Source organism: Emydura macquarii, unplaced genomic scaffold (genome assembly GCF_026122565.2).
Source record: "Emydura macquarii macquarii isolate MOO-44397 ecotype Brisbane River unplaced genomic scaffold, CSIRO-AGI_Emac_v2 contig_2292, whole genome shotgun sequence".
NCBI classification, from domain to species: domain Eukaryota; kingdom Metazoa; phylum Chordata; order Testudines; family Chelidae; genus Emydura; species Emydura macquarii.
Genome location: NW_027132429.1, coordinates 2,251,674 through 2,268,119, shown reverse-complemented (window position 1 = coordinate 2,268,119; position 16,446 = coordinate 2,251,674). Strand labels below are relative to the sequence as shown.

The window sequence follows — 16,446 nt, the reverse complement described above, 5'->3', positions numbered from 1 at the left end:
TGGGAAAGGGACCTCGATGTTAGTCGGTCCCGTCTCTTGGTCTTTGCAAGCCGTTAAACCCATCGTTAACATTGATTTGTTCAAGTGCCCTAAGGAAACAGACTAATTCACCATCCTGGAAGGTCACTGAGCTATTTTTTTCCTTCTCTTCTGTTGATAATGTCAAACGAGACACCCGTGAAACATGATCTCCCGCTTCTCGATTAGAATCAGCCCCAGATGAGCTCCCCCTACCCCTTCCTGTAAGGATCAGGGAGTTGGGATTGCACCTACTAGGATAGGGATGTTTATTCTAAACCAGCCTCGCTGGAGCTTTGGTGAGAACTGGCAGGGATTAGCTGGCCAAGGTTCCAGGTTATAAAAACCTTGGGTCTTTTATTACCTGTCTCACAAGGCAGGTGAGCAAACACAAACGCACACCCCTGTGCCCACTGCACCATGTATTACGATTGTCTCTATACAGCTCCTTGTGATCGTAAGTACCTGTCTTGCTTCGCAGGGAATGTATTTGCATTACGGGTCCATCGAACAGGCAGACATTATCAGAGACCTTGTTCACCTGTTTTCTCATTAGTTTTTGGTAGAGGCAATTGCTGGTGGTTTCTTTCTGTTAGAAGCAGGAGCTGAAATTCACACCTGATGCTGCATGGTAATCAGAGGAGTTACACCCAGGGGAAGAGGGCTCCTTTCTACACATGGGCATGAAACATTGAGCCACATGATTGGAAGTCAGGACTCATGAGCTCTGGGAGAGAGTTTAACAGTTAGAACAAGGGAGTAGGAGTCAGGACTCCGGGGCTCCATTTTTGTCGATCTCATCTAGCTAGATAAACAGAACCCTCCATAAGTAACTACCTTGAGTTTCTATTCCTGGCTTTGGTAGGGAGTTTGGTGCAGTGTCTAAACAATGGGAGTGGGAGTCAGGACTCCTGGGTCCCATTCCCGAGTTTGGGAGCTGTATGTCCCTCCCAGAGCTATGACTGGAAACCCTCCTGTCCTCCCCGCGGTCCCAACGCCCGTCCTGTGCTCAATCCACTAGACCCTGCTGCCTCTTTGCAACTCACTTGAAATATACATGCAGGATTTGGACACCTTTTCTAAAGTGCCTTCCTCTGGCTTCTAATGTGACCTTTTCTTCTCCTCTTCCAAAATTCAGAAAGTGCCATGAGGCCCAGTGACTCCGTCTCAGAGTCCAGCCCGGGCTCGACGGCCACACAATCTGGGGTGCCAACACAGGTGGTGCAGCAAGTTCAGGCCACTCAGCAGGTATGTGGACAAGCAGGCAATCTTCCTGGGTGACAGCTGGGAGCTGTTAGACTTGTTGCAGGGCAAATAAATGACGGTAGAATTGGGTCATTGGATTCGTTTGTTGCTTTTCTGCCTAGTGAACATGAAATCATTTCACCTCTTGTGGTCTAGAGGTTACAGCAAGGACAGGCTGGGAGTCTGTACTTCTGGATTCTGTTCCCAGCTCGGGAGCGGTAGCCAGAGCAGGGGGCTGGGCGTCAGGACTCCTGGGTTCCATTCCCAGCTCTGGGAGGGGCATGTGTTTTGAAGTTACAGTGGGGCAGGGGTGGGGAGGACCAGAAATCAGGACCCCTGGGTTCTGTTCCCAGCTGAACGGCTGAAAGTCAGGACTGCTGTGTTCCGTTCCCAGCTCTGTCACTAAGTTACTGTATGAACTTGGGCAGTTGCTCCCCGCACTGCGTCTTTGTAAAACAGGGCTGATAATACTTCCTCCCCTGTGTTAAGTGTGCTGATACCAGGGGCTTTATTAAATGCTGGCGACTGATAACAGCCAGAGAACGTCTGGGTGCCGTTGCTGTAATCACTCCTGTTTCCTCCAGTCACCTTGAACTCTGCGTGTTTCATTTGACAGAGGCTGTTGGTTCAAGCCAGCGTACAGGCTAAGCCACCTTCAGTATCTCCGCTCCAGCTTACAGGTGTGCAAGTGCCCCCGCAGGTAAGTCCCATCTGCCTTTGTGATGATTCAGGAAGCCCCAGGCCCTGTGCTCTTCCACACTTCCCACCTGCAACCCCCTGTGCTTGGTAACCTTGCAGCTCATGGCGTCTCTGTGTTAAGTTGTCCTCAGAATATATTTGTAGGCACAGCTATCTAACTGCATGTTCAGTTCATTCACACACGTAGATTTAGCAGCCTTCCTCGGACCAGCGCAAAGCAGGAATAACTCCTTGGAAATCGATGGAGTTCCACTGTTGTAAAAGTAGTGGAAGCGTGAGGGAAATCAGACCCTCTGCATTTAGTAACCTGCATAAGAGGCACCTGACCATGCACACCTGGGAGAATAACCGTGCTTCTGGGGCTTTTCACGTTAACGGATAAGAGATTCGAAGTTAGAGGTGGGTAAGAAACATTCAGATCAGTTTAATCCAACTCGTCCAGGGGAAGCTTATTGTCTAACAAGAGGGGTCCAGATTTAGTGATGGCTCAAATGGGGTTGCGTGTTGGCTGCAATGGATCAGAATGGTCAGAAGAATGGACGGAAGTGGGTCGATCCAGGTCTCATTGATGTTAGTGGCTAAACGCGGATTGTCTTATATGGGAGCAGATTTGATGTAGCTGGTGTAAGGGGCATTAAGCAGGAAAAGCAAATCACAGGAGGGTGGAAGATAAAAGAGGGCCTTCCAGCTCATTTATTTTCCCCATCAGTTAGATGCTTTTCCTGCTACTTCCCCAGGCCTTCCACCCCCTTGATGTGAATTGACATGCGTGTTCCACAGCCCCTCTGTTTTTCCTACATATCACAGGGCCTCCCAGATGCTTGGTGAGTTCTGCCTCATTTGCACTAATCTGACTCACCCACTGAATTGACATACGTTTTTGCATGCCCACTGAATGCCAGAGGGGCACAGGCTACACCACATTCTCTGTTCACTTTACACCCCACGTAACTTAACGCCACCATTTATGAGCACGACTGATTCTGGATCAGAGACCAGCAGAACTGCTCTGACGTATTCCAGGTCTGACTGTAGCCCTAGGACTAAGTGAGTGGTAACTGGACCATTGGGCCCACCTAGTCCCTGGTCATATAGGGTCAGATCTGACTCTCACTGACATCAATAGGAGTCTTTTCACCTACTTCAATGGGAATTTGATCAGATCCTTTACGTAAGGCTTGGGCTGGCTTGTCCCAGCATCGTTCTCAGGGAAACTCGCAACAGCAGTGAATGGCGGTATAGGAATCAGAAGACACAGAGGCTCTTCCTGCTGCACCGGCAAAGGGAGAGCGGGGCAGTTTGACCTGTGGAATGGACCTCTTGAAAACTGGGACAGTGTCTTAGGGAGGAATGGTGGTCATGTGATTATAGCACAGACTCTACCACACAGATGTCAGGAGATCTGGGTTCCATTCCCAGTTCACCCATCGTCTATCTTCTGGTGGACTCTGAGGTTATGTAAGACTCCTCAATTTTATTCCCAGCTGTGGGAGTGGAATGGTCTCTAGTGGTCGGAGCAGGGGGAGCTGGGAATCAGGACTCCTGGATTCTCATCCTGACTCTGCCACTGACTCACTGTGTGACCTTGAAAAAAAGTTTCCCAATCTGCAAATCGGGGGTAATTCTTACTTACTTCTCATGGGGCAGGGATAATGAATCAGCATGCCATGGGGAATGCCCTTCGACAGAAGGGGCTGTCTTGGTAAAGCATTACGTTTGTAATGAAGATGCAGTTGTAGTCATATGGAGAGGCATCCGGAGACTGCAAGAAGGTCTGTGAGTTTCTTTCATCTAGCACAGCTGATGAGCCACTAAACATTGTCTAAACAATGGTTTCATCCATGTCTGGGACAGACTGGAGCATGTCCAGCACAAAGGAGTTTTAGTTCTGTGCAAACTCCCATCAGCTCTGCCTCTGGCTTTTCCTTTCCACATTAAAAAGCACTGCCAGACAAAAAGTTGTCTTGCCTTGAACTCATCAATGAATGAAACCCATGTGGATCTGACAACTACACACAAACAGGGGAGGATTGCAGACACTGAACTAGGCAAGATTAAAGAGAGAAAGCAACTGTCCCATTTTTCCAGTCTGTGCTTGGTTTGGCAACCTCCTTCTTCCATAATGAAATAAATAAAATATTTCCCAAAGCAGCTCACAGACTACACACAGTAGCATTGAAATGCCGCTGTCTGGTGGAGCTAGCTAACAGCCAGATGGCTCAGTGGGAAACTTTGGCCAAGGCCACTGAGTTAAACACTCTGCCTTAGACACACACCGTGAAATCTTTCATATCCTACCACCTTTCTTCAAAAGATCTTGTCTAAAAGCCCCTGAAGGATTGACAATTGAACGACTCCTTGATTTGAAGATTTGGATTAAGGGGATATTTCTAATCTGACGTTTAGCCCACAAACCCATCACCTGTGCTGATATCGAGGAGAGTGACTCTTGGGTGATGATCCTTCATTCCGAAACCAACCAGGTTAATGGTGGGAGCATTTGATGAATGGTGGACATTGCTGGAGAAGGAGTCTGTGCTTTACGCGATGGGTGTAGGAAGAGGGAGCTGCATCACTTGGAGACTCCTAGAAATGTAGGGCTGGAAGGGACCTCGAGAGGCAGGACCAAGTAAACCTAGACCAGCCCTGACAGGTGTTTCTCCAGCCTGTTCTTAAAAACCTACAGTGATGGCGATTCCACAAGCCTGTTCCAGTGCTCAACTGTTCTTCCAGTTAGGTTAGATATTAGGACAAAATTTCTAACTCCTTGCTGCAGATTAAGCCGATTCCTTCTTGTTTTATCTTCATTGGCCATGGAGAACAACTGATCATTGTCCTTTTTCGAATGGCCCTTAGCATATTTGAAGACTACTGCCAGGTCCCTGTCAGTCTGCTTTTCTCAAGACTAAACATGCCCAGTGTTTTTAATCTTGCCTCACAGGGCAGATTTTCTAAACCTTCCACCATTTTTGTTGCTGTCCTGTGGATCCTCTCCAGTTTGTCCACATTTTTTCTTAAAGTGTGGTACCCCAGACACGGTACTCCCATTGAAGCTTCACCGGTGCCGAGTAGAGCAGTTCAGTTGTCTCCAAGATCTTACACGCCACACTCCTGGGAATACACCCCAGAATGATATTCGCCTTTTTCGCAACTACATCACATTGTTGGCTCCTATTAAATAATTACTTTGTGATCCATTACAACCCCAGCTCCTCCTCAGCAGTGCGAGCGCCTAGTCAGTTATTCCCCATTTTGTAGTTGTGCGTTTGATTTTTCCTTCTTAAGTGTAGCACTTTGCACTTGTCTTTACTGAATTTCATCTTGTTGATTTCAGACCAGTTCTCCAGTTTTTCAAAGTTGCTTTGAACTCTGATCCTTTCCTCCCGAGTGTTTGCAGCCCTTCCCAGCTGGGTGTCATCTGCAAGTTTTATAAGTATGCTCTCCATCCCATTATCCAAGTCATTAATGAACACACTGAATGGTGTCTGTCGCAGGACAGACCCTGCGGGACCCCAGTAGATCCATTCCCCCAGTTTGACAATGAACTGTTAATAACTACTTAGGATGATCTTTAAATCCATTTTGCACCCATCTTACAGTAATTTAATCTAGACCACGTTTCCCTCGCTTGCTTATGAGAATGTCATGTGGGATTGTCAAAAGCCTGACTGAAATCATCTGCTATGCAGAACAAGCTAAAGAGAACATCTGTGCCTCACAGCTTCCTCCTCTTTCCTGTTCACTGTTAGATCCATGACAAGGTTCTGGTGCTGATCTACACTGATGTGAATGGATCAGACCTCCTCCATCCCAAAGTGAGATGTCAGGGTGAGTCCAGCACTCACCGCGTCTAGGCTGAGCTGCAGGACTTGCCTTTTTCCCAGAGTGTCACTCAAACAATCGGCGCAGTAGAAAATCCAGACAGATCAGAACCCCACCGCAAGCCACTCAGCCAAAGATTTGGACAGTGTCTTGATTGTCTGTCTGAACTGGACAGATCTTACTGGAATTTGTAATCGGTGTGTAGGGCCTAAATCCTCAGTGATGGGCTTTTCAGACGTGCCAGCTGAGAGCTAGCTGTTTGGACTAGCATGATGAACACCATCAGGCCATTGTGACTATGGAATCTCTCCTGTCATAAGCACCTTGGAGCATGTGCATAAGCTCAAAAGAAGCAGCATGTGGAGATTGAAAATACCCACGAAAGCCCATCTAGCTCCTCACCCAGCTGATGCAGGATTGTTCCCTGTCGTATATTCACTAATGCTTTATACAGTCTGATTTTAAAGTCCCAAGTGTTTAAAGTCCCACACCTCCCTTTGAGGAGGCTTTTCCACAGCCAAGCTGCTTTCCCAGGCATTTTCCCATTATTCCTAGCTAGGCCAGCTTTCACACCTGCTTCACAGTGCTCGGCTGCTTCCGCTAACGTTCCACTTAGGAATGACCTGAACAGCCTTTTCCTGGTTAATGCAGCTGCCTGGACAGGCAGTTGCTAGAGGAACCGTGAACACCTGAAAACCACATCTCAGGTGGAGAACCCACCTCTCAGCCGGCTCCTGAAGGTGGGATCAAAGAGAAGAGAATGCGACCCAAATGCTGCGCCACGCCTCCAGGTTTTGGCGGGTTGCACTTGCATTGGGAAACAGCACGCTCCGAAATAAAGCCCTTGGCCAACGTGGTGTTAGTCTGCCTGATGGAAGGCAGCTGTTCCTCAGAGCAACAGCACAAACCAAACGAACACGAAAAGGGAACGCTGCAGAATGTGCCCCGCTGCATATTATTTTCCCCTGACTCAAAGAAATAGAGACGGAAGAGCCCTTAGATCCTCTACCCCATTTCCCAGCCAGTGTATTTCTCTCTTTGCTTTCATTGTCTAGTGTTTAAAACCCCCAAGTGATGGCACAACCCCTGCTTTGGGAAACAAGCGCACAGCCTGTTCGCAGATAAGGGTTTCTGCCGCCCAGGGAGCCACAGGGGTTGTTTTGGTTTAGTCATGATTCTGTGTGGGAGTTAATCCAGAGAAATAAAGTACTGTTCCTAATGACACCCTGGCTTGGGCTGTACTGGTGAGTATTGTTACCAAAGCCAATACAGCTTCACTTACAGTCTACACTCCTGCCGGCCGCCCAGTTTGGGCAGTCCTCTGGATTAGCTCCGGCCATGACCAACCTGGCTCCCCACCGGCCAGCAGCATTTGGCATTCCTCTCACCGCCAGGTGGTCATTAACCACGCCTTCTTTTGTATCGTCCCTTTGCAGCGGCTGGTGGTGCAGAGTACTTCCCAGGCTAGCAAAGGAGGTCAGGTCACGCTGGCCATGCACGGTGTACAACAGCAGGTCCATTCTCCACCTGAGGTGGGTGGCAGGATGTTTGTTTCTTTCCTAGCCTGGGGAAAGCATGACCGGGCCCCCAGACAGCCACAAAGCAGGAAGATTTGGTTGCATTGCTCTTTGTCGCTCATTATTTACCTCCACCCTCCGCTGTCCGTTCACCACCAGCATCTGTTCCTTTGTAGCATCCATGTCTCATCCCTGCAGCATTTCACATCCGCACCAGGACATTAGCATCTTCCTGGGGAAAGATTCAGCCAACCCGCCAGAAACTGATTAGCTCTGGGCCCAGAGTTGGACTCCAGGTTTTGTTTGGCCTCAGATCCTGTCCAGACCTCAAACCAAGGAAGGGGCATGTTCAAGGGGGATTTGTGTGATGGTTTTAATGTTCCCCACTGCACTCTGAGTAACTGGAAGGCCTGGAAGGCTGCTGTCCCTTGTCACTCTCACATTGATCATTCGGGCTGACGTTAACGTTGACAAGTGATGGGACTCGGTGCAGGGGGGACCGGGTGAAATCCTCGGCCAGTGTTCGACAGGAGGTCACACTAGAGGAGCGAATGGCCCTGAGGGAGCTAGACTGATCTTGGTTTTGACATAGGAAGGGGACTGGTGGGGGGTGCGTGAGGCACGGAGGGGATCAAGCCATCATGTTGCGTGTGTGTGTCCTTGGCATAGACTCACCACCTCCTCGTGGCCAGCTCTGGCACTGCCGCCCCTGTCTCCTCCAGACTTCCATGGCCCTCCGGCCAGCTCACGCTGCGCGCCCCAGCTCTTCTGGGCTCACAATGGCCCAACTCGCAGGAATGAAAACTCTTCCCAGGCTCTGCCCAGTTCTTCTGCACTCTGGGGCCATCTCCATGGAGGCCTGTCTCCTGCGCCACTGACCCTCAGCCTCTTTCTTCCCTCAGGCTGCCCGCTCCCTTCAGGGACAGTCCCAGGGCACAAGCTGCTCCCTGCCGACCCCTCTGTAGTTCCAATCTCACAGAGCAGAAGCTCCCGGCTTCCTGTCTGCCCTGCATTCCTTCCTTTATAGGAACCGCTCCGGCTGCTCCTCCCCAGCTGGGTCTAAGCTTTCATTACCCTCCCAGTGCCCTAGACTGGACTAATTAGGCTCCCGGCTTCCCTTAACTGCTCATTGCCGGTGTGAGGAATCCAAGCCATCCCAATTGGCCCAGATCACCCCCACAATAGGCACTTCACCCCCACTGAAATCAACAGGAGTCAGGCTGCCCGGGACCTGTAAGGGGCTGGGCCCCGTGGCCCCCGTGCTGGGGAACTGTCCTGTTGACCTCAGCGGGTCCCCTTGTGAATGAGGGCTGCAGGGTCCGACCCTCGGGCGCTGCGTTTGGCACATTTGAATGCAGGCCAGAACGCTGTGATGAGGTGCACGAAAGGATGCACCGCAGAGTCGTTTGTTCATCAAGATAATGACCTTCCCCTGCTGTATTTGCACAAACTCCCCCCCCCAGCCTTGTGGGGGTTCGTGACCGGGAAAGGCAGCTGACAAAACAGACTGCTTTCACCGGCTGTGCTGTGTGACATACTGAAAGTCAAGTAGGGGGGTGGGAGCCAGGACTCCCGGGTTCCGTTCTCAGTTCAGGATGGGGGGCGTGTAGTAATTAGAGCGGGGAATGACATATTTCTATTCTCTGCAGTTTCTGCTGCCCAGCAGCTCTAACCCAACAGCCCTCGGCCCCTCATTGGCTGCTCCCCAGCAGCTCGGACACCGTCACCCCATTCACTCCCCTAAGGGGCTGGCCCCATGGATGGTTAGGAGCCAAAGGACCCTTAGAGGATCTGAGCCCTGCTTCCTAACTAGGTCCTCTCCCGCTAATGCAGATTCCAGTGAAATCAGAGGTTCGCCCTTAATTTCTTGGGGGTTGCAGGAGTGTATCAAGATGTGTCTTGTTCCGCTTCTGCTCCTGGCTTCAGTCTAAAGTAATTCATTAGTAAGGGACTTTGGTCCAGATCCTCCAAGGTCTTTAGGTGCCTAACTCCCATTGATTTCAGTGGGAATTAGGCATTCAGCACCTTGGAGGAGCTGGGACTTTTAGGCTACCTTTGCAATGTACAGAGCTTGTGAGTGGCTATGGTGACGGTGAGGTAGCTTCCCCCCAGGATGTTATTTTACATCAGGACCAAATTTAGGGCTCCTTGGAAGGTTCTGCTATGCTAAGGACTCTGAGTCCCGTCAGATTAAAGGTTGCTCCTGGAATCTTTGTAGGAAGAGGCAAAATGTTATGAAATTCTTTCCAGTGTTAATAACGCAGAGAAGGACCTTTGGCAGTACATGATCTTTTAGCTTGGCAGTGGCTCTTCTACCATGTGTGAAAGCTAGGAAGGGCAGATGTGCAGGAAATTTGTAAAGAGCCTGATAGCAGAACTGTCAAGGGGTGAGCTGGCCCTTTAAAGGAATGATTGGATGATGCCACATGATGGAAGCATGTGACTCAGGCCCGGCCCTGCTGGGACATATAAAGGGTAGCTGGGGGATGCAAAGGAGCAGGGAGGCTGTGATACAGTGCTAGGGAGGCAATGCCCTACTTTGGAAACCACAGTTGGGACCAAATTATCAAGTGTAAACTGAGCGCTTACCACTACAGGACACTAGAATAGCTAACGCAGTCCAGCCCCAAGGAGTTTTGCCTAATGGTTAGAGCTCTGGACTGGGCCTCAACAGAAACAGGTTCTGTTCCCTGCTCTGTCAATGGCCTGCTGGGTGACCTTGGGCAAGTCACGTTACCACGCCGTGCCTCAGTTTCCCCCATCTGTAGAATGGGAATAATACTACTGCCTGCCTTTGTAAAGTGCTTTGAGATCTGCTGCTGTAAAGTGCTTGATAAGAGCTAGGAATTCTTATTTAAAGACAGGCAAAGAATCAGGCAAAAACACAGAGCAGAGGATGACAATCCTGTAGAAAGGAAACACTCTGTTACACATTGTGCATTAACTTGTGGAACTCTTGGCAACTGGCTGTTATTGGGATCAAGAGCATAACCGTCTTCACAGGAGGGTTGAGGGTTTTTATGAATAATTGGAAGAATTATATTAACTAGAATAACAAATGGCAAAGGGGTTAGGAGCAAACCTCTACCTGACACGTGGTAACAAGAAACTTCCCCTTGGAAGCAGCTGTGACTGGCTGCCTGCTATGGAAGATGGGATACTGGATCCAGTCTAGCAATTCCTATATTCCTCACACTTTCTCCCCAGATTTTGGGAGGGGGGAAGGGTGGCATTATAGTAGCTGTGCTCTTGTCTACCCCCTTCCCGTGCTGCTGTCACCCCGTGTTGTTCCTACCTTAGTTTGCATGCTTGTCATCTGTTCCCTGAAGCACCATCCATCTCTGGCAGCTAGCTACGTCGCCCCTAGGAACAGCAGAGGGCTGTGGGATTGGCAGAGCTCGGAGCTCCCAGCAGGGATTTGAAATAGGAAGAAGAGAGCATGTGTTATAGTAACATGATCTGTGTTACTCCTTCCCGCTAAGCGGCCGATAAAACACCTCCTCCTTGTTTTTCCAGCGCTCCCCCGTCCAGAGCAATAGCTCCACCACCAAACCAGGACAAGTGCAGCAGCTTCAGGTGCATGGAGTCCAGCAAGTGCCCGTCTCACAAGAGGTGCTGTATGGTTGCAGATCCCAAAGTCACCCCTCCCTCCCCAACTCCCCCGGGATATCACCCGAGCCCTCACAGGTGGGGAAAGAAAAGCCAGAGGGGATGATAACAGTAGTAAATGGGTGTGGATTGCAGATCTGCAATTGGGATTTTATTCTTATGTCCCCACTACAGCAGCTTTCACATACAATTTTAGTATCTTTCCCCCAGTAGCAACTCACAGCTGTTGATGTGGCTGTAGCTCTGACCACCTCTGCTACAGAGAAACATGAATCTTGCAAAGTTTTGTTATGTGGGCAGATACAGTCTGGGCAACATCCGTGTGATCTTGCCCTCCCCAGGCTGGGTGCCCCCCGCCCTGTGGGGAATTCAGTCTCTGTGGTCTGTGCCATCCTGGATGTTGAGGCTGCTATCCAGGAGGCCCATTAGCTCTCATAACAGTGGCTGTCTGAGTTAAATGTGAGCACCTGGGTGGTACAAATGGCGGCGACTTGAAATCTGATCAAAGGAAATACTTTCTCCCGCAACACATGATCAGACTGTGGAACTCTCTGCCACAAGAAGTCAAGTTACATTTCCTGTTTCAGGGTTTAAGCCCATCTCTGAGTCTTAGGATCCGTCTACACAGCAGTCAGGAGGTGAGACCACAGCATGCATAGCCAGACCTGAGCTAGCTAGATCAAACTAACAATGGCTGAGAAGCCACAGCAGCACAGGCAACCACCATGTCAGCATGTAGCAGGGTTCTGGGCAGGTGGGGCTAGCCCAACTAGGTGGGGTATGTCTACACATGCTGCAACCACACCTCCCACCTGCAGTGTGGACAGATTCTTAGAGACCAGAATGAGATTTAATGGGGGGCGGGGGGGAGGGGGGGAAGATGATTCAGCATCTGTACTAGCGGGTTCTTACACCGCCCTCGGTCATAGCTGGTGCTGGCCTCTCTCAGAGGCAGGATACTGGGCTACCCAGGCGTTGGCTTGGATCCAGTCTGGCCATTCCTGTATTCGTAACTCACTTCGCATAGGAGCCACCAAGCAGTCGTCAGATGGAAGCAGCTGTTGGTTGTTACAAGCCTGAGCTGGGCTAGAAGTGACCCAACTAGCGAGCACCATCGAAGCGATGCCGGCCTTTCTGGCCTCTGCCCGCACCACCAGATCCCTTTGTTGGCAGCTTCAGCGCTGGGGGACATGGAGCTCCCCCTCCCCCCAGCACTCACACGGACGCAGGGCAGTGTGCAGGCATCAGGGCACGTACCCTGCCCATTTATGATCTAGGAGTAAGCAGCCTTTCGCTCTCTGGGGCCGTCAGGTGACGCCTTTCACCAGTACGGATTTCATTCCGGGAAGTTCTTGATGGCCTCTTTGTTTGCCTCCACAGCGCTCGGTCGTGCAGACCACTCCCCAGACCCCGAAATCGGGCCCAGTACAACAGCTGCAAGGACTCCAGCAGGTTCATGTCACGCAAGAGGTAGAGTCTTCCACTCACATTGCCCGCTGCCGTTGAGGCCGTGCCCTTCGGCTGCTTGGGGGGCAGACATCCTCTGCTCTAGCAGTGGTGCTTGTTAGCGAGACCTCCAGTCTCTTTGCGGAGTAGCTGATCCCAGCCTGCTAGGTAGCCATAGAGTTCAAGGCCAGAAGGGACCTTAGATCATCTGGTCTGACCTCCCGTGGACGAGCATGTCTCGCCTCGTCAATCCACGGCCATTGCAGGGGCCTCTTGCTCGTGGCACTCAACACTTAAGTCTCCTGTGGGCTGAATGGTCTGGTCGAACAGAAGTCACTGGGCTCAGTGTGGGGGTATCTGCGTGAGATGTCATGGCCTGTGGCATACAGGAGGTCAGACTAGCTGAAGTCACGATCCTTTTTGGCCTTAGATGTGAGGAAATAACACAGGCCAGGGAATTTCAGCCAGTACCGCTGCCCTGAGTGCAGTAAAAGATGAGTAACTTCCTAGTTCACTGGCCAGACTTTCAGAGGGGGAAAAAGATCCAATAGCTCCGTCCAACCCTTTCTCTTGGCAGACCATGCACAATGGGTCCCGGCTCATCCAGACCGTTTTCCATCTTCCACCCTGTGCTCGGGGATGACGGTTCTGCAGCCACCTCACTCGACATTTCACCTTCGGTTCATTTCATCCCCTGACTTGTATTGGGGGGGTAGACCCCAGGGAGGGCCAAGAGCTGTTGACGCTAAGGGACAGTGGGGATAAACTGGCCAGGCATAGATTTAAGCTGGAAGTGAAAAGCAGGTTTCTGCCCGTCAGAGGAGGGTGGATCTGGGACAGCCTCCAAAGGAGCTGTGGGGACAGCAGCCTCACTCATCTGAAGATGGAGTGTGACACGGCTGTGAATGGGATGAGAGGACCAGGTGGCCTGTAACAGCAGGAGACTGAATGTGGTGACTTCTGAGGTCCTGACAGTCCTGCGTTCCCAATTCTATCCCTTTACATCTCCTAAATAGTTGCTCTTCCTTACCTCCCCCCCCCATTTATCTCCACCCCACAGATCTGGTGCTGGCACCAGGGAACCTGTAGAAATGCTCAAATCCCCCACCCAGACTTTGGTTCCAGACTTTGGTTTTTAAGATGCCCAAGGGCCAGATTCAGCTCCTGGAATTTTACCCATAGATTCTTGCTTCTGTCTAGTCAGCATGGTCTAACTGGTCCCATTAACCATCCCCACTTCTCCGCCCGCCCCACACAGGGGGAACCTGCTAACAATTCTGCACAGAACTAGCGCAGCGAAAGGTAACAGTCTGCTCTTCAAACTGCAGGGCCAGAAGCTGGCAACCTCCTCAAACCCCTCTCTGGGGCTAGCAGCCAGCTTGCCACACTTGTGGGCTTCTTCCTCCTCACCCCACACTGCCCTACATAACCAGTATGTGGTCTACGGGTCACAGCTGGGGTCTGCAAGTCAGGACTCCTGGGTTCTGTGCCCAGATCTTCCACTGGGAAAAATATAACCAAGGCCCCAACCCTCACCGGGATTTAGGTTCCTAACTTCTATTGAAATCGATGGGAATGAGGCACCTAATCCCTTTGAGGATCCAGGCCCAAGTCACCTCCCCCTAGTGCCTCCCTTCTCCCCCCTCTGCACAATGGAAATAATTTTCCTCACCTGCCGGTATTCAGCACGGTCAGGTCCTCAGATGGAAGGCGCCGTGTAAATGCAGAGTACTGTTGTGACATAAGGCGTTGCATTAAGCAGCGACTGGGTTTAACTCTGGGCAGGCGCTTCCCCCAGGAGCCGGGGAGCAGTAGACCCTGTCCTGGTCACAGTGCGAGCTCTGATCTCCTCAGTGTTTCTGTTTGTTGTTTAGAGCGCAGGCAGTGAGTTACCAGGTCCGTCTAGGAACCGTGAGCAGCAGCAGTCACAGGCAGTGCAGCATCCTCTCTCCTTAGAGTGTAGTAGTGGGACGCGTCTGCTGGCCAGCTGCTGTCTAGCCAGCCCAGAGCACAGGCTGCGCTATCTCCACTCGCTAGAATCCACTTCGGAGCAGTGGGTGGAACTGGTCCGAATGCTTCCTCAGCACCTCCTCCTCCCGCAGCAAAAGGTGGTGATTGAGCAGCTGCCGTTCCTATCCTCTCATCACGCCAGTCCCGACCAGAGAGTCAAGATTCAGAGAGTCCCTCAGGTGCTAGTGTTTGGGACAGCAGCTACAGCTCTTAAAGTAGGTCACGGAAAGGTGCCCAGGGAGATCCAAGAATGGCTGCCTCTGCCCACCCTGCTCCTTGTGGAGCGCAGAGCTAGGACCAGGCAACATTCCCAGCCCGTTGCGTTAGGACCACTTCCTTATGTGGAAGCCAATTCAGTGACACCAGGGATCCCTGTTCTGCCTGATTCCCTACCTGCCTAGGCCAGTCCCTGCCACGGGAGTTGAAATTCTTGGACCTCTCGAAAGCAGATATTTGTTTTCTGTCTTGCGTTTGAGTGAAATAAGAACCCAGGAGCCAAGTTTTGTGGGAGGGAGATCGGTCTGTGCCTAGAGTCCATCCACAGACACAGCTGGGCCATGGGAGAACGGCACCAATTGGTTCCCATTCATAAGTAATTCCGATTTGATGCAGCAGATACCACCGTAAAATACGGGTGTGTTAGAATACCAAGATCTATCTTTCAGAAACCTAAGGGCAAGGCTTCTTCAGGTTGTTACAGACACCATTTCATTAACCCCCATGTCCTGGCCCCATTCCAAAAAGTCGGGGCAGTTTACATTCTGTTCCCCTGAAATCCTACTTGTAATTTCAGTTGGATGCAGGATTCCTCTTCAAACAGAGGCTGTTGCCCTGTAGTGGTGGGTATAAGATGCCTGGGGATCTCTTCATGATGGACTGCCTGGGTTAGAACATTTAAAGATATTATAATAGCTTGAGTAATAAAATGGCATGATTTCTAAAGTAACGAGATTTCAGTGACTAGAGTTACTGGGAACCTGTGTGGGGGGAATTAGTGTCAAGATACAAGTTGTAGCTTCCTAAAATAGGAGCTTTAAACCAGCTGCTAGAGCCTATTAACTAGGAGCCATAGCTTCATGCAGAAAAAGTTGATTGCACTTTGTTAGAGATAATCAAACAGGTTGTCCCTGGGGCAGACTGGGGAGACCCAACCCTTTATTGCCTGCTCGTTCCACCTCGAGGCCGCGAGTGAGCAGTGGGGGTGAGGGGGCTGTTACTGTTATGGATAAAAGGATTGTAAAGTATGTAAATGTATACATTTCCAGCAACTCCCCATAGGCCCTTATTTGGTTACATTGACACCTATAAAATGAATATTAACAACTACATGATGAATACAATTATACCCGCCCCTGTTTGTTGTTTACAGGGTTACCATACGAGGGCAGGCACATCACCTTACAACCTATTAATTTTACACGAACATTCTTTGAAGTAAAGGCATGCCGTGCAGGGGGAAGGAAGATAATGCTTTCTTCCAACCCTGGCCTTGCGCAGGAGTGGTGATAGTTATTTTGTTAGCCTCATCCCCTGCGCGATGGCCAGGAAGGAAGGAAAAGAAGAGAGATAACAGATTAACTAGAATTCATACCAGTTAGCAGAAACAAGGTTTGCCCGTGCCATGACCCCATTTCCTGTCACATGGGCCTGACCGTTTGTCCAGCTTTTAACTCTTTACTTTCCCACACACTTTAGAGAGAGACTAGGACTCCTGGTTAGACCAGGGACTGGGTGACAGGATTCCTGGGTTCTATCCCTGCTCTGTCACTGTGTAATTAGCAGTATTTATTAGTTGTATTACGGTAGCACCCGGGATCAGGTCCCCGCTCCTCTGAGCACTCTACATTAGTAGGTGTATTATGGTAATGCCCCAGTCATGGACCAGGACCCTCTGGTGCAAACACAGACCGTCCTGTCTCAACTAGCTTCCAGTCTAAGTGTAATGTTCCCGCCACATCTGTGCCTCCTTTCGCCCAGGGTAGAACTGGGGGGTAATACTGACCCACCTGTGATGGGGGTGTGACACTTGATGGGTGCAGAGTGCCTTGAGATGCTATGGGGAAGTGCGTGCGAGCTGGGC

At 50.6% G+C, this 16,446-nt stretch overlaps 1 protein-coding gene across 3 annotated transcripts in view; it reads left to right on the top strand.

Moving 5' to 3' along the window:
* RFX1 (regulatory factor X1) overlaps positions 1–16,446 on the top strand; it is a 45,163-nt gene that overhangs the window by 14,944 nt on the left and 13,773 nt on the right. For 2 of the 3 annotated variants that reach the window (XM_067560595.1, XM_067560594.1), the window contains exons 3-7: positions 1,157–1,266; positions 1,880–1,963; positions 7,221–7,316; positions 10,818–10,913; positions 12,291–12,380. In XM_067560595.1, coding sequence (XP_067416696.1) covers positions 1,157–1,266; positions 1,880–1,963; positions 7,221–7,316; positions 10,818–10,913; positions 12,291–12,380 — 476 coding nt within the window. The remainder of the gene's footprint in view (positions 1–1,156; positions 1,267–1,879; positions 1,964–7,220; positions 7,317–10,817; positions 10,914–12,290; positions 12,381–16,446) is intronic. The other variant, XM_067560596.1, reaches the window with a different exon arrangement.